The sequence below is a fragment of the Labrus bergylta genome, chromosome 4 (genome assembly GCF_963930695.1).
Source record: "Labrus bergylta chromosome 4, fLabBer1.1, whole genome shotgun sequence".
Lineage (NCBI taxonomy): Eukaryota > Metazoa > Chordata > Actinopteri > Labriformes > Labridae > Labrus > Labrus bergylta.
Genome location: NC_089198.1, coordinates 15910992 through 15935964, shown reverse-complemented (window position 1 = coordinate 15935964; position 24973 = coordinate 15910992). Strand labels below are relative to the sequence as shown.

Genomic DNA, 24973 nt, shown 5'->3' with positions numbered 1-24973 from the left:
CTCCTCCCCTCGTGAATAAAAGTTATTTAATTGAGGGACTAGGGAAAAGAAGAATAACATACTGTACTCACTGCTTAACTGTGTTTCTAGATCAAGAAAATTTACGTGCAGTGTGAAGATACGAGCATAATAAAGATCTCTAGCATTAGCATGCTAACACAACAATGCAGCGCAAGTTGTTTTGGTTTCATGCTGGGGCTCAAGGGCGACATCTGCTGGATCAAAAAATCACATATAAAGCCTTTAACAATCACTATGACGATGTGGGCATGTGCAATGTTACATCAAGGATGTACTAAATTAGCAGAAAAGAGTGACATATATGTAATGTCAAGAACTGATAGAAGATAACATTCTGTGACGGGAGAAAATTTTGACTGTGTTCTCCTACATTAGTTTGGTGCTGGTTAATGCTGTGGTCGCTTATGTAGGGTGTCAATGGAGCGGCAAGCCGGGGAATGCTTAGTTGTTACCGCAGAGGTACAACTTAGATGGGGTTGATATTCGGGCCTATATAATTTTACTCAACAATGCTACCGCTGAGCAAGATGTCAACGGGCCGTAAAATGTCTTGGGTTCAATTACACTTGTTGTGTTCCACAAATAATATCCTGACGCTCATGTTGTTCTTCCATCCAGAGACTTTAAATAATAGCGGACAAAGCCTGAGCAACAACAACCATTGGTTAATGAAGGGGCAGTCACCATGCTGGAAATGTCTTCTCGACCTAACTGTCAGTCAACATCATGACAGGCTAAGAGCTGGAGCTGCAGCAAGCCCCTTGACAAACAGCTACACTGCACCTGCCTGTTACACAGATCAGCCGCATGCCTTATTATGAATAAGTCTTATCCTTCAAAAATCTAAATGTACTTCAACTAAATTGACCGAAATCGTTTTTTGTATCAGGTTGTAACAATGTTAATTTCTGTTGTCAAAATGGACATTTTAATATGGGGTGTGTAAGCGATCTCCTGAGCTCCTGGTTTTTTTAAATGCCGCTGGAGGTTTGTCGCTTGGTTCAATCACTGTAGCTTATACAATCCAAAACAGTGAGTCCTTGATAAATATCACTGCTTATAAAAAAGTAGGACAAAAAATGTTCATGATACATGGCTCTGAACTGACCGCTGCTGCTTTTCTGTTTCAATTGATGATGCAGTTTAGTAGATATGAATCTGCTCACAATCTGTAGCTAAAAGCATCTAAAGACCATAAATTGTCCTCTGCTCTGAAAGTGAAAGAAGATAGAATCATACCATATATTGGTCCATCAAAGAAAAGTGAAGGCAATTGTGAGTCTGATAGCTCAGCTGTGTGAGGCGCATTGTTACATTACATTAGACCATCAGTGGAACAAAAGGAAGAAATGAGGAACAAAGATCTAGGGTATGGATGCATAAAGTTGGTTGTGAATATACTTTTCCCACCAGATAAAACCAAGAGAGACTTCATTAAGATGTTGCTTTAGATGGTTACAGTGTGTTTTGATACCTCCTGTAGATGTTTCTCCATCTCTTTGAATACTGGAAAAGCTTTAAAGCCCTCCAGACCGCTGCCCGAGCTGGTGGGAACTGCAGCAACATGGGACCTGTGAGAAGTAGAAAAATAACACTGAATACAAAGAACACATTGTGGGGGGAAATGACTTCAATAATGAGGTTTCACATTGATTAGGTGGCTTGTGAGGCTTTTTAATCAATGTTAGGTGGCAGAAATGGGACTGTAAGAAATTCATCAAGAAAGCATTGTATGAACGACATCAAGAACCGTAATACCATATCTTTCTTGTGTTTTTGTGTCAGTTTGTGCCTTGTTATGAATGTGTGTTTCTCAGCTCTTCTCAGGGCATGAAAAGAGGTGAACCATTTTGTCACTGTAGACTGATATTGGCATTTCAAAAAATGGGGGGGGGGGGGGGGGGGGTCATGACACAGCTGTGTAAAAATTTGCAAATAACCCATAGAAATGGTCTGTTATCGGTTTTTCCCAAATCTTGTTTGTACAGACGATAAGAAAACATACAGTTGGCATAAGAGTTGACATTATACTGTGCTCATCTTTTGTAAACCCCATTCCTGCCTTCTCCCGCCCATCCCAGTTAACCCCATACCCACCCACCTAGTCAGGAATCCTATTCCCACTCCGAAGGTAGCCTGTTTTCACAGTAGCCTACCCAGGAGTCTCATTCACACTCATGCATACTAGGACAAGGAGCAAGAAGAGAGTGGAAATAATAAATTAATAAAGTAAATGAAAAAAAAAATATATATATATACACACATACACACACACACACACACATACAGAAAACAAAACGAAGCAATACTTCAAGATAGTTCCATAAATAATTCCATTAGACATTCAATTTGCAGGGTAAGACAATATAAATTAGGTTTTAAATTTTTTATTTTGGGGGGGGGGGAGAAGAGAGAGAGTTCATCTCGTATTCATTATTTTCCTCATAGATAGCTAGGGTGTCAATATGATCTAAAAAGGGATGCCAGGTGTTATGGAATAATTTAAGGGAACCTCTCAGGGAGAACCTCATCTTCTCAAGCCTAATGCACTGCAGTATATCCTGAATCCATCTATTATGAGTAGGCGGCGAGGAATGTATCCATTTGAGTAGAATAAGTCTCCTTGCAAGTAGAGTGGTAAATGCAATAACTTGTTGTTCGGTTTTGGCCGTGTTAGGCATAGAAGGGATTCCGAAAATGGCAGTTAGGGGGTTATGGTCTGCTGTTCTTTCTAAGACAACACTAAGTGTATTGAATATTGCAGACCAAAATGCAGATAAACGTGGGCATGACCAAAACATATGCATATGATCAGCATGTGACTGTTTACATCTGTTGCATGCATCAGACCTGTCAGGGTAAATTTTGGCTAGTCTTGCATTGGTGAATTGGACCCTGTGTATAATCTTGCATTGTAGTAAACTGTGCCTTGCACATATAGAGGAGGTATGAACAAGGCCAAGTACACGTGCCCATTGGTCATCCGACATAGTGATCTCAAGGTCTTGGTCCCAGATGGCTCTTAGGGAGCTTAAGCAAGTTGGATTAATCTTGGAAATATAACCGTATATGATCGAGGTGAGCCCCTTCCGCCCAGTATTTAGTGAGAGAAAAGCATCAATCATTGAATCCGGAGGGCAGCTAGGGAATTGGGGGAATAGTTTTTGCACAAAGTGTGTAATCTGGAAGGTTAAATTTTGCTGACAAATCTGCAAAAGGGGAAAAAAAAACCTTTAAGATAGAGGTCGTTAAGAGTCTGGAGACCTCTGTTTGACCTAATCTGGAAAGCTGGATCTGAAAAAGAAGGAAGGAAAAGGTGATTGCGATAGACTGGCGCTAAACCTGACTGCGTATGTAGCCCATACTGTTTCCTGAACTGGTTCCAAATTTTTAAAGTGTCGGTTACGATTCGGTTCCGAGCAGCTCGTTTAATCGGGAGCTTGTTGATATTACAGGCCCAATAATATCGGCGGAAACTTGGTAAAGCCAGGCTTCCCTCAGACTTGGGGAGTTGGAGAACTGTCCTCTTGATATGCGCTCTTTTACTACCCCATATGAATAAGTTTATCAGTTGATCAAGTGAGGGGAAAAAAATATTTACTAATGAATATTGGAATGTGCTGAACGGCATACAGAAACTTGGGCAGTACCACCATTTTGATTAGATTCACACGTCCCAATAGAAAGAGAGGGAGACTAGACCACCTAGTTAAATTCGATTTGCAACGATCCAATAATGGGCGGAAATTTTTAGCAAAGAGTTCTGTAAATGATTGTGTGATGGAGATCCCCAGATATCTAAATCATTCTGTGACCTTTCTAAAAGGCAAAAGAGGTTGGGGAAGCATTTCCGCAAGTGAGTTAATCGGGAAGTATTCACTCTTCTGGAGGTTTAGTTTGTAACCAGAAGGTTTCCTAAATTGTTCCAGGATGTTTAAGATCGTGGGAAGAGAGGATGTTGGGTTTGAAATATAAAGCAAAAGGTCGTCCGCATATCAAGCTTATGGGACAGACAGAAACGTGTAATATCCTCAAACTTCTCCTCTTTACGAAGCCATATGGCTAAGGGTTCAACGGTCAGAGCACACAGTAATGGGGACAGTGGACACCCTTGGCGTGTACCGTGGGACAGTGGGAATAGACCAGATTTTATGCCATTGATATTGACTGCAGCTAGCGGGTATGTATAAAAGAGTTTGATCCATGAAACAAAGTCAGAGCTGAAGCCAAATTTTTCAAGTATGAAAAACAAACACTTCCACTCTACTCTGTCGAATGCTTTTTCGGCATACAGAGAGAGCACAATTTCAGGTGAGCTGTTAGTGGAGGAAAAAAATATGTTGGGCAGCCTTCTAGTGTTAAAAAATGAGATAAAGATGACCTTCTGGAGACGGCAAGACAGCTAATATCTTAAAGTCTACATTCAGGAGAGAGATTATAGTTGCCACAGAGGAGTGGGTCTTTACCCTTTTTTAGCAACAGTGATGAGTGCTCGAGGCTTCTGATAATGTTGGTGGTAAGTGGCCCTTCAGAAAGGCGTCATTAAATACCCTCACCAAGAATGGAGCGAGTACGGTGTGAAAGGCTTTATAAAACTCTGTGGTAAAGCCGTCCGGACCAGGTGATTTACTGGTTTGTAAGGATTTAATTGCTTCAGTCACTTCAGATATGGTTATGGGTTCACCCATGCCACCTGAGTCTCCTCCGTCAACTTGGGGGTAAGCGAGAAGTTCAAGAGGATTGGGGCTGATGTGTCATGTGGAGCAGACTCAGAGGAATACAATTTAGAATAATAGTTTGAGAAGATATTACTAATTTCCATAGGGTCAGTTGTAATTTCACTTTAAGGTGATTTTATTCTGGGGATCAGTCTGGAGGGCCTAGCCACCCGCAGTTGATAAACAAGCAGTTTTCCCACCTTATCTCCTTGCTCAACAAAACGTTACTTGGTTTGGAGGAGTTGCCTCTCACCCTTACCAGTGGACAACAAATCAAATTGAGATTGAAGCTGGAGCCGCTTTTTGTAAAGTGGGAAGAGAGATTGGCCGAATACAGGTCATCAAGTTTTCGGATTTCATCAGATATTTCTGTCAACTTGAGACGTTCCGATTTCTTAAAATGGGATACAAAGGATATAATCTGTCCCCGCAGACAAGCCTTGAAAGCCTCCCAAAGTATATCATTACCAACATCAGGAGTGTTGTTTGTTTCAAAGAAAAAATGAATCTGTGTAGTGAGAAAATCTTTAAATTTAGGATATGATAACAAGTGCAAGCTAAATCTCCAGAATTCTGAGAGTGGTCTGCTCCGGGGAAAATTGATTTCTACAGACGTTGGGGCATGATCGGAGATGACTATACTGTGGTAGTCGCAAGAGAGAGTATTATTGAGCAGCCTGTTATCCAGTAAGAAGAAATCTATTTGCGAATACGTGTGATGAACGTGTGAAAAGAATGAGAAGACTTTACTAAAAGGGAATTTAGTTCTCCACGGGTCTATCAAGCCCAGTTGGTCGGCGTGAAATTTTAAGACACTGGCCGATTTGGATGTGTTAGATCGATTAGTTGATGACCTATCCAGCTCTGTGTTCTGAACCTGATTAAAGTCGCCTTCAATACTAATATAGTGATCACTAAGATTAGGTAAAGAGGAAAATAATTTGGATAAGGATTTATCGTCATCCCACGTTGGAGCATAAATTGGCTGGACAGGCACGAGAGGACAGGATCAGTATCAGCAGGCGAAGGTGTACTACTACAATACCTCGTCAGGTGAGAGTTTCTCAAAATATTGAAGCAGAGGTCTCCAGTGAGTGTAAAACCTATCAGAGCACCCTCTAAGAGAGAATTTAATTTTCTCCAACTTAAAGAGAAATAAGACATCGTGCAGCCATGCGTTGAAGGAGGGAGGTTGTGAAGATTTCCATAAGAGAAGGATTTTCCTGCGGGCAATTAAAAAGGCAAAAGCAATAACATTGTCCTGAGTGGTCGAGGTGGCAAGATCGTCAGGAGACCTACCGAAAATAGCTATATGTGGGGATGGATTGATGTTTATACCTAAAATGTCAGAGATTTACTTAAAGAAGGATTGCCAATAATTAACTAATTTAGAACAGGACCAAAACATGTGAGTCAGGTTGCAAGGAGCCTGAGAGCATCTACCACAAGTTTCATCAATTGTATCCGGAAATATTCTGGAGAGTTTATATTTGCTGTAATGAAGTCTGTGGAGCACTTTAAACTGGATAAGAGACAGCCTAGCGCAGCTAGAAGAAAAATGAACAGCCCCAAGCGCCTTTTCCCAGAAATCCTCAGAAAGGTTGGTTTGTAATTCGCTTTCCCAATCAGCCTTGATTTTTTTTACCGCGGACTCGTCAGTTGTGAACAGGAGGTCATAAAGGAAGGAAACGTGACCTTTGGGCAAGATTCTTGCCTTGAGTGCTAAATCAATGCCACTGGGGTTTGGAACATGAGGAAATGCCGGTGAGTGGGTCCTAGCAAAATCACGGAGCTGAAAATATCGAAAAAAAGTCTGAGCCATTTAAATGGAATGCAGAACGTAATTGGTCGAAACTGGCAAAAACATCATTAACGTATAAGTCACCCAGACAGCGCAGGCCATTCCTCTCCAAAGGTGCAAATCGTGGGTCAACCATAGCTGGTGTAAAAAGGTGATTATTACAGATGGGCGTCGCTTTAGGGAGGGAGAGCCACCCAAAGCGTCATCTAATTTGTGACCATATTTTAAGTGTGCCTATTACCTCAGTATTGGACGTGAAGCTAGAGGGAGAGAGGGGAAGGGTGCCACACACCAGAGATGGGAGAGAAGAGGAGCAGGAGTCAGCCTCTAATCGGCACCAGCTGCACTGGGGTGAGATAAACCAAAGTATAATTTTGTGAACATTGGCTGCCCAATAGTAGCTGATAAAATTAGGTAGCCCAAGCCCACCTACTGACCTGCTCCTCTGGAGTAAAATTTTACCCGTTCTTGCACGCTTACCAGCCCAAATAAAAGAAGAAATAATGTCGTTAATAGATTTAAAATAGGACTTAGTGAGAAATATGGGGAGACATTGAAATAAATAAAAATATCTGGGTAGCACGTTCATTTTTACAGTCTGTACCCTTCCCGCCAGAGATAGTGGCAAACAATTCCACCTCTGTAGATCTGATTTGACTGCAGCAGTTAAAGCAATGAATTTTTTTTCACGGAGTGTACGAATGGTATGCGTGATCATCACACCTAGGTACTTTATTCCTGTGTAAGATATTTTAAATGGCATGGACGACGGTGACATTTCTGCAGCCAGTTGATTAATCGGAAGACATTCACTTTTCAAAATGTTTAATTTATATCCAGAAATAACGCCAAAAGTGTTCAGGAGCGAAAGGATAGGTGGAATACTTGTCAGGGGGTCACACACATAAAGGAGGAGATCGTCAGCATAAAGCGAAAGCGAGACGCAATGTTCATCCCCCCCCCCCCTTTTGATCCCCCCGAACCCTCCAACCGACTTTAAAGCAACTGATCACGGCTCAATGGCGAGTGCGAACAACAGCGGAGAGAGCGGACAGCCTTGCCTAGTGCCGCGATAAAGAGGAAAAGGTCTTGAACGCTGTGTGTTTGTACACACAGATGCGTAAGGGGAGGAGTAGAGTAGCTTAATCCAGGAGATGAAGCTGGCACTAAAACCGAACCGTTGCAAGGTGAAAAAGAGATAAACCCACTCCACCCTATCGAAGGCCTTCTCGGCATCGAGAGATATTACAGCCTCAGGCTCAGTAGAAGAGGACGGGGTGTGAATGATGTCGAGAAGCCTTCTGACATGAGAAAAAGAGTGTCTCCCCTTTATGAATCCTGTCTGATCTTCTGAGATTACTGTGGGCATAATAGCCTCCAGACGACGGGCTAGGACCTTAGCTAGAATTTTAACGTCAACAGAAAGGAGTGAAATTGGGCGATAGGACGCACAGCTTGCTGGGTCCTTGTCTTTCTTGTGAACGAGAGATATAGAAGCTTGCATAAGCGTGGGTGGCAAGATGCCCTGGTGGAATGATTGATTCAAAATTCTGAGTAGGAGTGGAGCAAGCAGGTCAAAAAACCGTTTAAAAAACTCCACAGGATACCCGTCAGGGCATGGTGATTTGCCACTGCGCACTGAGCAAATGGCCTCTTTGATTTCAGAAAGTGTTAAAGGGGCATCTAATGTCTGACTATCATGAGGCAAAACTTTTGGTAAAATTAATTTATCAAAGAAATTACGTAACTGACTTTCATCGTTAGGGGACTCTGAGCTTAGAATAAAATGACCTAAATATGTTGTTTATCTCATCCGGGTCAGAGGTTAGAGAACCTGACTCGTCTCGTGCCTGGGTGATCTGGTTGTAAGCCAATCTGGCCTTTAGTTGGTGGGCCAGAAGGTGACCCGCCTTGTCGCCATGTTCGTACATAGACCCACGAGAGCGGAGGAGGAGACGTTCAGCTTCTGTTGTAAGAAGAAGGTCAAGCTCCGTTTGGAGTCCTAGCCTTTCTTTGTACAAGTCAGATGATTGGGAAGTCAACATTAAGACATCAAGGTTAGCTATAGATTTTTCTAATTCCCTCTGGCAAGCTCTGCGCAGCTTGTTCGCATGAGACCATCCATGGCCTTTTGATGCGAGAAATATCTGAGGTGCGGAGATGCGTCTCTTGTAAAAAGCAGAGGTCCCCCATGAGATGTCGTAAGTGTGAAATTACCTTCACACCTAAACCAAGAATCTATTTATTTCTATGTGTGTGATAAAAATGGCTTAAAATAAGCTGCAAAGTCAGTAAAGTAGCTGTCATGCTCTGTGTTTTTCTCTGATGTGCAGATGCGGTCTCTCTCTCTCTCTCCGCGCCCTTATACCCTGGCAGAATGTTGTGATTTTTTTGGCCATTTTTCAGAGAATATGAATGATAATACAAAAACTTCCACTAATGGTTAGTGGTTGGGTGAAGCCATTTATTATCAAACAATTGGGGTTGCTCTTTTTAAATCATTATGACAACAGAAACTACACAAATGTCACTCATCAAAAGTTTACATACCCTAATTCTTAATACCGTGTATTGCCCCCTTTGACATCAATGACAGCTTGAAGTCTTTTGTGGTAGTTGTGGATGAGGCACTTAATTTTCTCAGATGGTAAAGCTGCCCATTCTTCTTGGCAAAAAGCCTCCAGTTCCTGTAAATTCTTGGGCTGTCTTGCATGAACTGCACGTTTGAGATCAACAGTTCAGACTCGCACAGTGAGAGCTGAGAAATGAGCAGTTTCCAAAACTTCAGGATTTATATTCCTGATTGTCCCTGACAGACAACATCTGTATTCACAGTAGCAACAGCAATCTGTCTTCCCTGTCCGATCATGAAAGAATTGTTGGCAGGAAATATCTGCCGACCTCCAGCTGACAGAGAATATTTGTTATGATTAAGCTGCTGGTAAGCTTGTGTTTATTGGTGATGCAGTGTGTGTCTGTGTATGTGTGTGAGAGAGAGGGAGAGAGAATTTTTGCCAGTGAGTATTTCTTTGAATTGCTGAATTCAATTTCTGAGAAATTGTTTATTATCTGGTACAGACTGCCTGTTGAATTGTTCTTCATTCTTTATTACTTATAAATTGCAGCTGGAAGGAGTCCAAGAAAATGTTCAATAAAAGTATGTCTTATCATATCTTATTTGAGACATGCATATGGGACAACTGAAATACACATAAATTCATTGACAGTTGTGAAAGATTAAAACATTTGCAGAGAAAACCTTCAAAACTAAAGATGGCACATGAAGTAAACTTAAAGGGCCCATATTATGCTTTTTCTGGTTTTATATGCTCTTTAGTGTGTTTTCTAAGTGTCCTGTGCATGTTTAGTCACATCTATTTGCAAGTCCCTCGGAAAAAAATTGTCAGTGTGACGTAGTGCTAAGGTGCTAATATTTTTGCTCCCCTCGGACGGAGCCAGAGTGGCTGCATTCCCAATATGGTAAAAGGGGCGGGACATTTCCGAGAACCGTGCTGGGCGACTGACCAATTACAGCAGAGCCAACAGGCCGACCAATCAGATCAGACTTGGCACACATGGGGACTCTGAAAGTGGGCACTTCAGAGCCTTAGACAGAGAGTCAGAAGCGAGCCGGTGCATGGAGCGGCAGTACATGAAAACAGACACTTTTTTAGAACTTAAGCTATTGTGAACATACTTTAGTAGGTACATAAATATACAAAACCCCAAAAAGGGCATAATATGGGCTCTTAAACAAGTTTTAAAGAGTTTCTTGAACGGAAGGGGAATTTTCAACAGGCTCTGACAGTGACAAGGCAGCAAAACAAGTGGTAACCTCTGAGATATAAAGCCAATGTCAAGTGCTAAATCCTGCAGTTGGTAGAGGGTCTGCTTGAGGCTGGCTTAAAGAGCCCGGAGGTCACATACACACCATATTCAAAAAAGCCTGTTTTCACAGCAGAAGTTAACATGTCTACAGCCTGGTACAAAAAATGGTATTGGTCTGATTAGTTATCATCCTAAACATGGGCACACACTGTACGAGGGGTGAACGCATCAGTCTTGATTTTATGAATGATACGAGTAATGCAAGTCAGGCACGAGGCTGACCTGATTTCCGGGCGGGGGCAGTGTAACAGTTTATCAAGAGGATTAAAACCCTCCTCAGCTCCAGCTCTCAGCATGTCATTAAGTTGGCTGCTGGTTAGGCTAAGACAGGATAACCAGCATGGCTGCCGCCAATGAGCCTCCGAAGCCCCCTGCAGTAACAAATGGATGACTTCACTGAGGCTTTGTCTATTAATGTTTACAGTCTATGAGAAAAAGCTAGTTTAGCTCAATTAAAGAATCCTCACAATGGATTCCAACTGACTATTTGTTAAGCAGAAGAAATAAATCAGTTTTAAATCAATAAAATAATTTCCAAATCATTATTTAGTCTGTAAGGGAATTTTGATAAACTTGTTCTATAGCAGAAGTAATTTGAGACCCCTTTAGTATTTTCTTAAATAGTTTAAACATTTCCCTTCATAAAACAGCTGATTACTTGAACATGTATCCATCATTTATATTTTGTTTTTCTCAATGGGGTAGAAAAGAAAATGTTTATCTGAAAAGATAAACTTTGTAAAGATTGGCCTTTAATTTAAAAAACTTTGAGATTAATATCCTCTCGTAATTTTTCAACACACGAGAGATGCGTTGTTATAAAAAAAAGTAACTAAGTAACTTTTACTTAAAGTACATTTTAAACGAGTTACTTTTTACTTTTACTTGAGTACATTTTTAAACTGGTACTTTTACTTGTACTTAAGTAAAATTTAATTAAAGTAACAGTACTTTTACTTGTACTTAAGTAAAATTTAATTAAAGTAACAGTACTTTTACTTGAGTAGAATACACCTCTGGTAATTACCATTTCTATTAAGAAAGGTGTGACTTTCCTTTAGGCAGATGCTCTTCGATTGATGAATTGTTCTATTGTGTGTAAGTGGGGTTACTTTCGGGCAGATGTTCTGCTGTTGATTGTATGTGGGTGTGTTTACTATTGTTTTAAATGTTTCTTTGATGTATTTGAGACTGTGGGATTCCTTCTCTATTTAAGGTCAGTATGAACTACTTGCTCTGGAGAGGACAGATGAGAAGATTTCTCCTCTCCATGATCACGTTAATTAAAAGTTTCCTGCATCATATTACATTGTGTTCTTATTTTTAGAGAGATTGACATTCTGCTGATTTAGGAAGAAATTTCTCTCACAAGTCTCAAATTATTGATTTCCTAGGTAAAAAGCTGTTTAATAAGCAGTAAAATTCTACAATATATTGAGCAGGTTGTTAAAAAAAATCACAAAGTTAAATCAGGGTATGAATCACCACTAAAGACCTCGTTTTTTATTCATTATACAAAGCCAGACTCAGAGTGAATTTGGATCTACAAGATCTTTGATCCAAATGTTAAACTGCTGCTTGATCCATCTTTTCATTTGGAGTGCAATTGTTCAGCAGCTGAAAGAAGTGTGGTCTAATACTTAGTCCTGGGACATGCCTGCTGAGACTCCTGCTGTTCTTTCTAATGGAGACCTCTTGGATATTCTGTTAAGTATAATGGCTCCATCTACGTCAGTGGCTGCATACTGGCACAAGTTTCATTCCCTTTGAAGTTTTTTTCCATGGCCTTAAATGATAAATCCTTTTTATCCACCTCATCAGAGACATTTGGGGAAAACCTCAGAGCCACGAGTCTCAAAGGATGAAGGCTGGAGAGTTAGAGAGATGGCCTGGAACATGTAAGTACAGCTTGGAATGATACTGAGCTTTATATTTATCATCCTTACTAAACCAAAAAAAGGCTGTCGCTTTACCCTTCAACTGGACTCCCAATAGTATTTATGTACTGTATGTGTTTATGTTTCTTTTGTTTGTTTGTTTATTAGTCAGTTTGTTTCTCCTGTGGTTGAAGGTCTTTTGAAGTGTTTACTGTGTTTGTGTATTGTCCTCTATGTGTTGCCGTACTGTTTGTTTACATTTAGGCTTCTTTAAGTTGTTGTTTGTTGTCATTGTTTATCTGCGCTACAAAGTGAGAGCTAAACATTTATTTGTATTACTTTCATTCATGTATTGTTTGTTTTTAAGTTAATATTCTGGCCTTTGTTGGATGGACAGCTGAAGAGAGACAGGAAACAGCTGGGAGAAGAGGGTGGGGGGGCGACATGCAGCAAAGGACCGAGGTCGGACTAAAACCCACAGCCGATGGGACGCAGACAACAGCCTCTGTACATGGGGTGCATGACAAAACCACTAGACTATTGGCGCTCCTGTTTGTTTGTTTATAGTTTGTCTGTTTGTATCTTCTTCTTTTGTTTGGTTGTTTTTTCTACCTTTTGTATGTTGTCTTGTTCTGTGTGTGTGGTTGAATTTTTCTTCAGCTTTGTATGTATATATGTATATATACATGTATATATACAGCGTATGAGAAACTTGCTCCTCACCTGGCCTCCTGAGGGAATCCCATCCTGTAGAGAGCGACTACCACAGCTCCTCCTAAGCCGATGTTGTGCTGCAGAGCCACTTTAGCTCCAGGGACCTGCCTCCTGTCAGCCTGACCGCGGAGCTGCCAGCACAGCTCTGCACACTGCGCCAGACCTGAGAGAGTGCGAGGACAGAGAGAAGGAGAAGAGGCTTATGGAGGAGGATGTAGTTAACTTAACAAAAAGTTTCATCACCATTAACATGCCAGATATGAACTCTGATTTCAAAAGTGAAGCCAGGGCAGACATGCCCCTAACCTGCATTCTCTATAACTCCAACAATATATCACTGGTTGCAAAACCAAAAAGTTTTTTTTTTTTTTAAAGATCTACTACTTCTGAATTGATTTAACAACTCAGGTTTCTGGTTTCACATCTTTTTCTCACAGCATGACATTCCTTTAGTCATCTATGGCTCTGTTCAGAGTATAATAAACGATAAAGCAGGGTAAGGGCAAGGGTAACTTTACAGTAGCTACCTGTGTTTGACAATAGGTTACCAAGTTGGTCATTTCTGGTTCCAAAAAAACAAAAACGGCCAAACTCACAGCTTCAAAACACAGAAGAATGTCTTACATTTACAATATGCACGGATTAGACTCTGATAGTGATTGCATTTGAAACTTGTTTTAAGCTTCATACCTACTTATTTTGGGGCTTTTTGTGCCTTTATGGTAGAGACAGGACAGTGGACAGAGTCAGAGGGAGAGAGATTGGGGAATGACATGCAGGAAAGGCTGAGAGAACATAGCCTCCGCACATGCACGTTGCAATGAAAATATTAAATAGCAATTAGCCCTTAGGTTGCTCTTTTTGCACATTTGCACACATCCACTTTGCACTTTACTAACTTGGCTGGAAGTCCCATTTTGATATGATTTTTTTTTTACTCTGTATTCATTTAGATTTGAAAGTGATGTTGTCCTTGTGTTTGTTGTCTTCTGTGAGCTATTGCTGCAAACATATTTCCCCCTGTGGGACAATAGAGAATCTGACTCTGAATACATGAGGCGTGCACACTAACCACTACGCTGCCAGCATCCCCATACCTACTTTTATAGTTGTAATCGGACATCTGTATCTGAATTTAACCACGCCTACCCCACATATCTAGTAAGTCAAACAAAAAAAAATGAGCTGAAAGAAACGAAAAAGGTTTATGTAGAACTAAGAGGAACTGCAGACTCATTACATGTGTTTGTCACTTCACTATCACTATACAGATGTAAAACAAGACAAATGTGAATGCTGTATGCATAGCATTAACCTGAAGAAAGAAAACAAAGTAGTGGTTCATATTTAACAACAGATCACATGTTTTGGTCCCCGTGTGAAGGCATTCTTCAAGTGTTAAATACCATCTCCCCTCTGACAAGCAGGATCCTAATCTGACACTCACTTACTAATCTGGACATGGAAAGCGAATGACAGCTAACTAACCTTATGGCTAAGTAGTTCATCCCTCCAAATGGTTGACAATTATTCCTACAAGCTAACAGACTTATGGGGTAAAGACCTCTAAACCAATTGCATCTTTCATATTCTGCAGCACTCTGATTATCTGTGTCCACCGGGAGCAACTGGTCTAAATGCTAATTGGAAAAAGAATCATCATGTCAATTTATAAAATAAGGACTCTGTGGCTTTTTATACACAATGAAAAGAAAAATTAAATGATATATTTTCATTTACTCTCCTCCAGCAAAACCCATCTCAAGAGAGGGGATAGCACAAGTAGCCTCCACTTCATATCAACACAGAAAATATCAGACCCCCTTAAGGTGCCTCATGCTTCCTTCTTTGAGAGGGTCTCTGCACTGGTCGATTTATATACCATCAATCCCTTCCCGCTCGCTGTGTTCACGAGTGAAGAGGTCAGAGCTTTAAAACCAAGATTAGGAGCAACACCACGGATCAGACAGAGCTTAGATGACTGGGTCACTCGCACACTGAGACCCAGGAGATAAGGGTCAGGACTGGGAAAGTCACTGTAGTAGAGGAGACTGGCAGGTAGGCAGAAGCAGAGAAAGATGATCAATTAAAAAAATAAAATAAAAAAACAGAGACCGAATGAGGGGAAAAGGAAGGCTATCCCCCTAATTCCCTGTCTTGTTCCGAATGTGTGTGAACGATTCGATGCAATGTGAATGAAAATTTGATCAGATCTGCCAGGACGAAGGTGAGGGCCGGTTGAGTCAGCTGCTCTGTTTGCTCAGTGTCCTCCCTCAACAGTTTAACATGTCAAGAGATTACAGAGGAAGCTGCCAAAGCCACAGGCAGCTGCTCCCTCACATGCAGGCTTTAACAGAACCCATTACTATGAGACACACACGCCACCTGGTGGTCACTGAAGGAAATACTTTCATCTGTATCTCACCACAAATACAGCTATGTTATGTTTTAAACAGTGCAACAAGTTCTATTTATCTGCTGCTCCAAACAACCTAAACATTAGAATAATCAGAGTCTTTAATGTAATTACCCCGTCATCAAATTAGGTAAACAATACACTAAGTTATCTTGTCATTCTCTGCAAATACTGTCTCAATTCTCAATTCCCCCCAGTTAACTTCATCATTCATTTTGTACTGTATATACCCCCTGTTTTTATTTTTATTTATCTTATCTATTCTGTTTAATGTGTATTTTTGAGCTCTCTTGTCTGTGCTGCTGTAACGCCCGAATTTCCCCTCTGGGGATCAATAAAGTATTATCCTTCCTTTCCTTTCCTTTAAGTGGTGAAGACAAGGTGTGAAGTTACCGTGCAAAAGCTTCATGGAAAATAGTTTCTACTTTGTCTGCATGACTTTTTCTATTTATTTTTTTTATCAATAATGCTGGAGGCAACAATATATGTACAAAAATCAGGCCAAAGAAGGATTTCCCCATCAGATATAAAAGTCTTTGTATAAACCTGATCAAAGAGGGCTATTTCCTGTCTCAGAACAGAGTGAAATGAATAAATAAAAGTAAATAAAAAATGAAGGTTTCAGGTGTAGCTTACTGAATACTGATTACATCCCAATGACACTAAATGATAACGTAGTTCATATAAAACTGTTTTGGTTTGAGGGCACTGCTGGTTAGTGTGCTCGTCCCTTGTCTCTCCGGATTTCTGACTGTCCTTTCTCTAAACAAAGGTCAAAATATCCCCCCACAAAAAAACGTTAAAAAAACTGTTTTGGTTTGAAATATAAGCGGAGCAGAGAACACACATGCACGCATTGTAAGAGTGATCCATGTTTTCTCTCCTTATGTAGGAAGGTTCTGGGGTTATTGCTGAATGGTTCGATTTGAAACTGCACAAATCAACCCATACGCATATGTCCTCTTGGGGACATATTTGGTTACATTTAAATTTAGAAAATGAACAGTTGGCTTAATAACCTGTGAAAAGATGGCTGTTTGATATCTTGTATAGAGACTCAATAATTGGGTCGAACAAATTATAAACATAGTTTTTTATGAACTACTTTTATGAGTCAAAGTTTTTGTCTTTTTTTCTTCTCATCTTTTGCACCTGCCTTCTCTCTCTGTGCCTGTGTGTTGATTTTTCTTTCGTCAATTTTTTTTATTGTTGTGAGGCTGCCCTGTTTGTTCAAAAACAGCCATTAGCTACTAATGCTTTTCACCTTGGCATTTTACCCCCCAACATAACAGTCCAGACATTGTTTACTTTGTTCTACAGTGAACATCTAATGGTTCTCATCGGGAGTCGGAGGCCGGGCGTACCTGTTGCACCCAGAGGATGTCCTTTAGAGATCAGACCACCGCTCGGGTTGACCACAAACTTTCCTCCATATGTGTTGTCCCCTCTGTCGATCAGTTCTCCGGCTTTACCTACAGAGGTTTGAGATACAGAGTGAAATTTAAAGTCTATCCTTATTCATCTTTTTAGTATCATCAGCACATGAAGGGTCTGATCCACAAAAGGATTTTCCTTCTAAATATCATCTCATCCACAAAGACCAGCACTAATTGCCACAGGCAGTCAAAGTTTTGCTACTCAACACCATTCAGGCTCACAGAATTATAGATATGTATAATAGAAATAGGAATCAAAAAAAGACATATAAACAAAAGGTGCCAGAATGGAGAGTATTGAACAGACTGAGGTATATTTCTGTGTTCCGTGAGACCTGTTGCCTTCGGGAGCACGTCCCTCTTTTATTCAGTTTGATCTTTTGATCCCCTTTGACTTTTATTTCCCACAAGAATGGATTATCAGGGAGAGATATGTTGTGTATGTTGTTCCACAGTCAAATGCCCTCATAAACCGCCACAAAGAGAAAGATAACGATAGGCAATGTTCCTGAGAATTATCTAATGTCATTTAAATTCTGGGTTATTTGAGGACATCTTTCTGGTTAAGCATTGGGACAGACTGCCGACTGCGCGACAATATACAGTCACACAGCATGCACTCAGCACAGGACTGCAGACTTTAAGAAGAAATAAGACTTTAATAACTAATATTAACACGGGACTAAAAATCGAAATAATGACATGTCAAATATTTTTGGATTTGTTTGAGTGGACAATGCGCTGCTCCAGCTGGAGGATAAATGAAGAGCCGCGGTCTTACCCTCAGGACAGAGCCCGAGGGCCTCGTACGTGATGAGCTCATTGGCTGAGAAGCAGTCGTGCAGCTCGACCACATCAACGTCACTGGGTGTCAGTCCTGCAGCTTCAAAGCACTTCTTAGCCGCCAAATGAGACATGTCATAGCCCACCTGTACAGAACAAAGAAGCCAGTTTAGTTCATTTAAAGAATGAAGTGATCAGATTGAAATCAATTCCAAGGTCCTACATCATCATTTACACCTCAGACTGTAATTAGGGGTAAATATACAGAAGATAAATTGTATGTATCACTCTGGTTGAGCAAACATTATTAGGATTATTAAGAGGATTTTGCCCTTAAAGATTGAGAGAAATGGGGAAAATCCTTTAAATTGATATGACGAGGGACTGAAGGAGAAACTCTGAGAAGTCTGTTAATCATAGAACACACTGTTTTAATCTTTAAGCATTTTCCTTTCTCAGTTTTTATCAGCTCTGCTGCGTAGCATACTGTCCTGTGCTTCGTAATGTAGCCTTATAATAACGACTATATCTACTGAAAGAAGTTAATTTCATCTTAATTAAACTTGATATCAGTAAGATATATTCTTGAATTATACCATCAGAGACCAGCAGCTCTCATGTTACAACAGGTGAGGCAGCAAACAAGAAAAGATACCTGATCTTTATGAATAAAGATGACCACACTCTTTAAAGAGCAGAACTCTTGTTTGATGCCTTCTCACCATCTTGATGCAGCTGTTTTCTTCAAACGTGGACGAGAGGTCGGTCACCATCTCTTGGGCAACAATCTCCACAGCCTGGGCCTCAAGACGGTGTTTCCTGACAAAGTCTTCACTGGCCAACACTGCTGCTCCTGCACCGTCTGATGTCGGGCTGCCAAGAGGAGGAGATCAGGAGAAACAGTGATGACAGGAAAAAAAACACAATAATCATCAATATTGATTTAAAGAACTTCATTTATATGGCAAAAACAGACTTTTAAAAAGTGCTCTGACTGACACAGTTGTAGCCGATATTAGCAGCCACGTTTTACAACCTCTCTTCCTGCAGGACTCAGGGATATGGATTAACATGTTGGTTACTCTTTACCAAGAAACAAAGGAACTGATCAATGATTTAAGTCTCCCTCTCAGACAGGCTCTGGAGGACAGGATATTATAAACTTTTACAACACCTGGAGTGAACAACCAAGCAGAAAAAGAACACCTACAGGCTGGGATTAACTGAGGATGTTCCCAGGTGGTGTGATTTTCATCTCAACATGAATCTGATAGAAATAATATCGAAATGAATGTATGGTGACGTATATAGGTTTAGATTCTTATTCTTCATCTTAATGAGTAAACTCTGTGTTAATTTAAACAATTGTCCTCCGGTCAGAGTGGGAGTAACCCTTCTCCTGCAGGGCGGATCCTAGCTGCACACTCCGACCAAACTGCTAAGGCATCTAATCTAGCCTGTGGTAGCCCTGGAAGGGAAAACTTATCAGAGACTGAGACGGGACCAGCCAGGCGGAGTTCAATCAAACACAACTCACAGTAAGAGTGTTGGTTTCAGTGGGTGTTGAGAGATTAAGTCGTGAGTCGTGTCTATTCAGAGCCCTACTTTAAATCCAAATAGAATCCTAAAATTTGTTTATCAACTTTTTCCCTTTCGATCATTTGCTGATTAAGTCATTCAAACAATACCGCGTCTTATCTCATTATTAAATATATAATGTCACCATACGTTATAATTGCATTGTCCTGATCATAATAATCATATTCTTTATCTGTTTCATCTATACATTATTGTTTACCATTTTTATATTAAATTTTACACATAAAATTCAGGACTTTGTATGTGTGTTTTCTGGTTTAACATTTATAGAACTTACTTCTTTCAAGATATGAAAGTGACTGATTTATTAATTACTACAATACTTACTTAATTATTACTTTGTAAGGTGGTGCTCTGAGGTAAAATAAAGATATAATATCTTAATAAATTAATTATGCTACACAGCAAAGACAGGAACTTGGAGTGATAACAGAATAAACATTGATAAGTCAGGACGAACACCGGGGGGGCTTTAAAAACCAACTAAAGGCAAAACAGAATGCAAACACAAAAGGTCAACAAGAACAAATAATAAGGGAATAAAGGGACAAAACAGGCTGATCTCGAAAGGCAGTTAAAGCAATAAAGTGATAGAAATTCAGAAAAAAGTAAAGAATTAAATAAAATAGGATAAAAGTTTGTATGAATTCATCCCATTAGAGGAAATAAAACATGAAAAGGTTTAAAACAGCAAGACTAAAAGATCAACAAAGATAGATGAATAAATTAATAAACAAAAGCAATGAAGGAGGGTAAGAACAGAACATCGGAAGAGGACTTAGAAACAGATAAACAGATTCAGAGGAATGAAAAAAAATGCATTTAAAAAGGTGAAAATCAAAACAAGACTGTAAATAAGAAGTGATTTAAAAGAAGTCAATAGTAATATCTCAGGATCTTGTTAGCATCAGTGCTGTCACTCAAAAGAAGACACTGACTGTAGATCACTGAGAGCCTTACCAGCACTGCAGCAGAGTCAGGAATTCAAACACCTTCCTGGAGTTAATCACCTGCTCCAAACTGTACTCATCCTGGAACTGGGAATACCTGCATGGTTGTTGTAAACACCAGAGTCATTACTGTTATTGAAAACTAGATTGTCACAAACAGTTAACGCATAGAGTTGGTTATTTCCAAGCAATGATCAGTTTTTAGTGTTGATATTGTCTTACGGGTTGTTGGTGGAATGCTTGTGGTTTTTCCACGCTATTTTAGCAAAGTGTTCGGGTTTTGTGCCTGAAAGAGATTCAAACAATTCATGTCACAATGACACAATGGATGATACAAAATGAACCTTTACTATTAATATGGATATGTGGCAATATGTACCATATTTCTCCATGTGCTCCCTTCCAGCGTTGCCAAACAACTGAGGTGCTGCTGGAGCTGCTGCCATGCCGTAGCGGTTGATCATCACCTCCATGTGCTTGTCCATCGGATTGGTCCGGTCCAAATACTAGAAGATGGCATTTTTCAAGAACATTTATCTTTGTTTTATCTTTTTTTTAAAGAAATTATTCGTCAAAAATGATAGTAGAGTCTTGTGAATATGCTTCAATACAGAAGCCCTATGTGGACATTCATCCATACATTTTATTGAGCAACTCCGTGCTCAATAACCTACTACCTTTGAGGACAAGGAGCCCCTCTCCATCCGCTCAAACCCCAGGGCAAGCACACAGTCTGCAAGACCTGCAGGACATGATGATGGAAAGTAAGCCACAAATTAGTGTTACTGTTTTATGACAGGTTTTGCTGCAAAAAACACTTCAAAGGTTTTTTCTTTTCTTTTTTTTGGGGGGGGGGGGACTTTTTGTCTTTATTCGATAGGACAGTGGATAGAGTAGGAAACAACAGAGAGAGCAGAGAGTGGGTAATGACATGTGGGAAAGGAGCCACTGATGTGCGCCCCAACTATTAGTTTCTGATGAGACTGTTATTTTCTAAGATTTAGATTTCAGGTGGTTTATATATAAGCCATAAGTTGTCATGCTGGACTCACCTCCCAGAACCAGCTGCCGAGCCATGAAGAGAGCTGTGGAGCCGGTGGAGCAGTTGTTGTTGACGTTGATGATGGGGATCCCGGTCAGGCCCAGGCTGTGGTAAATGGCCCTCTGCCCGCATGTGGAGTCCCCTGAACAAAGGAAGGAGCTGTCACTATTTTGAGGTACCACCTCAATACCTTCACACTGCCGCGGTGCCACCCTAACTTCCTGGGAAGCTAGACTTTGTGGCATCCCCTTTTCTCTAACATCATTCCATATATTAAAGCATGTGTTTAGGCCTATGTTTGTAAAATGACAACAGACTACCAAAATTATTTTTCTCAGTTGAGGGATAGGCAAAATATGTCTAGGTAATGAGTGGTTTAGGTTTAGGTCGCAGCGAGCTGGACAAATGAACTGCAATGCATAACATTAGTTAGAAAAATGACGAAATGATAGGTTGATGCATTTAGCAGACAAGAAAAGTGTGAATCTAAATACTCAGAATTACTGACGTTCTGGTCATATCAAAACAATAAAGCAACAACCAAACAGTCCTTTTTGAGTTTTGACTTTTGAGTTGTTCCCAACAAGTAGTCTTAATGATGGCAGACACGCAGTGTTTGACTCATTTAAACATTCAAAACACAAATCGTTTTGTAGCACTTTAAAAGAGAAATCGTTCTATTTGGAGAAATTATCTTTTAATCTTATTTGATGGTCTATTTTATTCCACAATATGAGACACATTTGTCTTCAGATAAATGTTTATTTTACTAGATTCATATTGAAAGAAAATATGTACAGGGGACATTACAAGAGTGTTGTAAAAGCACATCTTTTATTTACATAGGAATATTAACACACTGATAAAAGTTGTTATTATGGTCTTACCATAGACGTATCCTACACAGGCCTGTTCAATGGATGAATATGGGACTCCTGCATCTGCTAAAGCCTTTTGGCCTAAAACAGGATATAAAATGTAGGGAATAAACAATGTTATACACCAAGATCCATTTCACATATATCCAGATATGATATCTTTAGAGAGACTGAACAATGTCCATATTCTGTTAAGATAAGCACCTGCTTCCTTGGCCATATCAGGATAATCATAATCGCCTCGGGCTCCAGGCTTGTCAAACTGCATAAAAGAGATTTTGAGAGATGGTGAGTGACAGTTAACGAAAGCATTCATAAGTTATTTTTCTGTCGTTTTTTTTTTGTTAAAGGATGAGATATCGGAGTTGTTGGGTACTTGCAGTAAAAACCATCAACTTCCTTTTGAACTACTAAATTAGATACATCTCAAAAACAAAGGTTGAGGTACTGCCAAGGAATATTGCTCAGACAAAACCAGACATTTAAAGAAATTGCAATGGGCTCTCCACCAAACAATAAACTGCATGGTGAAATGACTGTGCCTTATTTGATTGTTTGCGAAGGTAAATATAATAAAACATCTAAATAAATAAAAAAATATCACAAATGAAGTTGTAACTTTAAAAAATAAAATAAAAATCCAACCTAAAAATGAAAAAGAATTGACCTAGACTGTACAAGTGAGAAAGGGCAGGAGCTAAATAATGTTTTTTATGATGAACAGCACATAGGACTGACAGTGACAGCAATACGATTGTAATTTAATGTGAGTAAAATAGATAAAACACATCATGTACTTACTAGTCACTGTAACAATACTATCTGATTTCCTTAGTGACACAAATCACAGCTTCATGAGAGCATTACTTCACTTAAAGCTTTTATAATTAACACATTATGCACATAACTACCCATTGAAAAGCACAGATTGACTTGATCTCAGTGCAGAAATGCATGATTTTTTTAAACCAAAAGAAGTGCGTATTCATTGTGACGTGTTTGGCCACATTTCAACACCTTCACTTGTTGATCTGAACTTGTTGTGAACTCATTAGACTCGTCTTGACACTTGTTCTCTAAACTCTGGAGTTACTGTTTTCACAAGGTTAGCAGCCTGCTGGACTGATGACCCTTAGCACAGTTCATACCTCTGTCTGTATGAACTCTGGACTCAGGATAGTACACGGAGTAATCACACAGAGACCCGAGTTAAGTTAACTTTCAAAGAAGAAACATTATTTGAAATTTTAAAAAAAAAGCAACATACTCCAACAATGATATCAAGTTAAAGCTAACTTAGCGAGCTAATGTTTACAATGTGTAGTGTCAGCTGTTCACAGAATTTGTAGAGCGGTGACACTATACTATACAGAATATAGTATTTAAGTTTAAATAAATACTGTTGTCTGTTATGAAACTGTGATGTTGTAAAGTATTAGACGTTGTGTTTTTACAAGGAACAAATAAGATGCAATGCAAACTGGATGCTAGCCCCAAATCTTACATAAGGTCTTTCTTAACGGTGTGGGACAAAGACAAAAAAAATGTGAAATAACTTTACCTTTGTCATGCCCACACCGATGACAAACACCCTGTTCTTCATTGTGCGTGCCATGGTCGCTTCTCTATCGCAGTCTATGGTTCAGACACACAGGCAAGAGAGGAGCAAACAGCAGCACTGACAGGGTCCAGCTAACACGCTACACAGCAAAGATCGTCTATAGGAGAAGATGATAACTTGGTGGGTGGAGATAATGTGGGTATATACAGTTGCAAGAAAAAAATTCCTAGTTTTCTGCATAAATTAACCATAAAATGTGTTCTGATCTTCATCCAAGTCACAACAATAGACAAACACAGTCTGCTTAAACTAATACCACACAAACAATTATATGTTTTCATGTTTTTATTGAACATAACATTGTAAACATTCACAGTGCAGGGTGGAAAAAGTATGTGAACCCTTGGATTTAATAACTGGTTGACCCTCCTTTGGCAGCAATAACCTCAACCAAACGTTTTTCTGTAGTTGCAGATCAGACCTGCACAACAGTCAGGAGGAATTTTGGACCATTCCTCTTTACAAAACTTTTTCAGTTCAGCAATATTCTCGGGATGTCTGGTGTGAACTGCTCTCTTGAGGTCATGCCACAGCATCTCTATCGGGTTGAGGTCAGGACTCTGACTGGGCCACTCCAGAAGGCGTATTTTCTTCTGTTGAAGACATTCTGTTGTTGATTTACTTCTGTGCTTTGTGTTGTTGTCCTGTTGCATCACCCATCTTCTGTTGAGCTTCAATTGGTGGACAGATGGCCTTAAGTTTCCCTGCAAAATGTCTTGATAAACTTCGGAATTCATTTTTCCGTCGATGATAGCAAAATGTTTACATGAAAACAAACATGACAAACACAAGACAAAAACATGAAAACATATAATTGTTTGTGTGGTATTAGTTTAAGCAGACTGTGTTTGTCTATTGTTGAGACTTAGATGAAGATCAGAACACATTTTATGACCAATTTATGCAGAAAACTAAGAAATTCCAAAGGGTTCACATACTCTTCCTTGCAACTGTACCATAGACTGTAAATATTACTGATGTGCCATTACCAAGACTTTCCTAACTTTACAGTACAATCATTTCCAAATATAGTAATTGACACAGGTATAAATATAATAATAATAAATAAAAACTTCCCTGAAGGGCTTTCTCTTCTAGAATATATTTTTATATATATATAAACACACAATTGTAGGCTACTGCTTGAGATTAATTTGATGTTAGAAGTCGGGGTAAATGTGAAATATGTAGTATTTAAGGCACTCGATTATTCTTTTGTGTTTGACCCA

General features: G+C 39.7%; 1 protein-coding gene across 1 annotated transcript in view; it reads right to left on the bottom strand.

Moving 5' to 3' along the window:
* Nucleotides 1–23843, bottom strand: part of scp2a (sterol carrier protein 2a) — a 33310-nt gene extending 9467 nt beyond the window's left edge. Inside the window, exons 1-13 of the mRNA XM_020651544.3 lie at nucleotides 23685–23843; nucleotides 22328–22385; nucleotides 22133–22204; nucleotides 21256–21387; nucleotides 20881–20945; nucleotides 20583–20709; nucleotides 20426–20489; nucleotides 20214–20300; nucleotides 18377–18527; nucleotides 17653–17800; nucleotides 16800–16907; nucleotides 13029–13182; nucleotides 1496–1592 (exon numbers count right to left, since the gene is read on the bottom strand). Of these exons, the coding sequence (XP_020507200.2) occupies nucleotides 1496–1592; nucleotides 13029–13182; nucleotides 16800–16907; nucleotides 17653–17800; nucleotides 18377–18527; nucleotides 20214–20300; nucleotides 20426–20489; nucleotides 20583–20709; nucleotides 20881–20945; nucleotides 21256–21387; nucleotides 22133–22204; nucleotides 22328–22385; nucleotides 23685–23738 (1317 nt within the window). The 5' untranslated portion in view covers nucleotides 23739–23843. The remainder of the gene's footprint in view (nucleotides 1–1495; nucleotides 1593–13028; nucleotides 13183–16799; nucleotides 16908–17652; nucleotides 17801–18376; nucleotides 18528–20213; nucleotides 20301–20425; nucleotides 20490–20582; nucleotides 20710–20880; nucleotides 20946–21255; nucleotides 21388–22132; nucleotides 22205–22327; nucleotides 22386–23684) is intronic.
* Between the last annotated feature and the right edge of the window lie 1130 nt (nucleotides 23844–24973).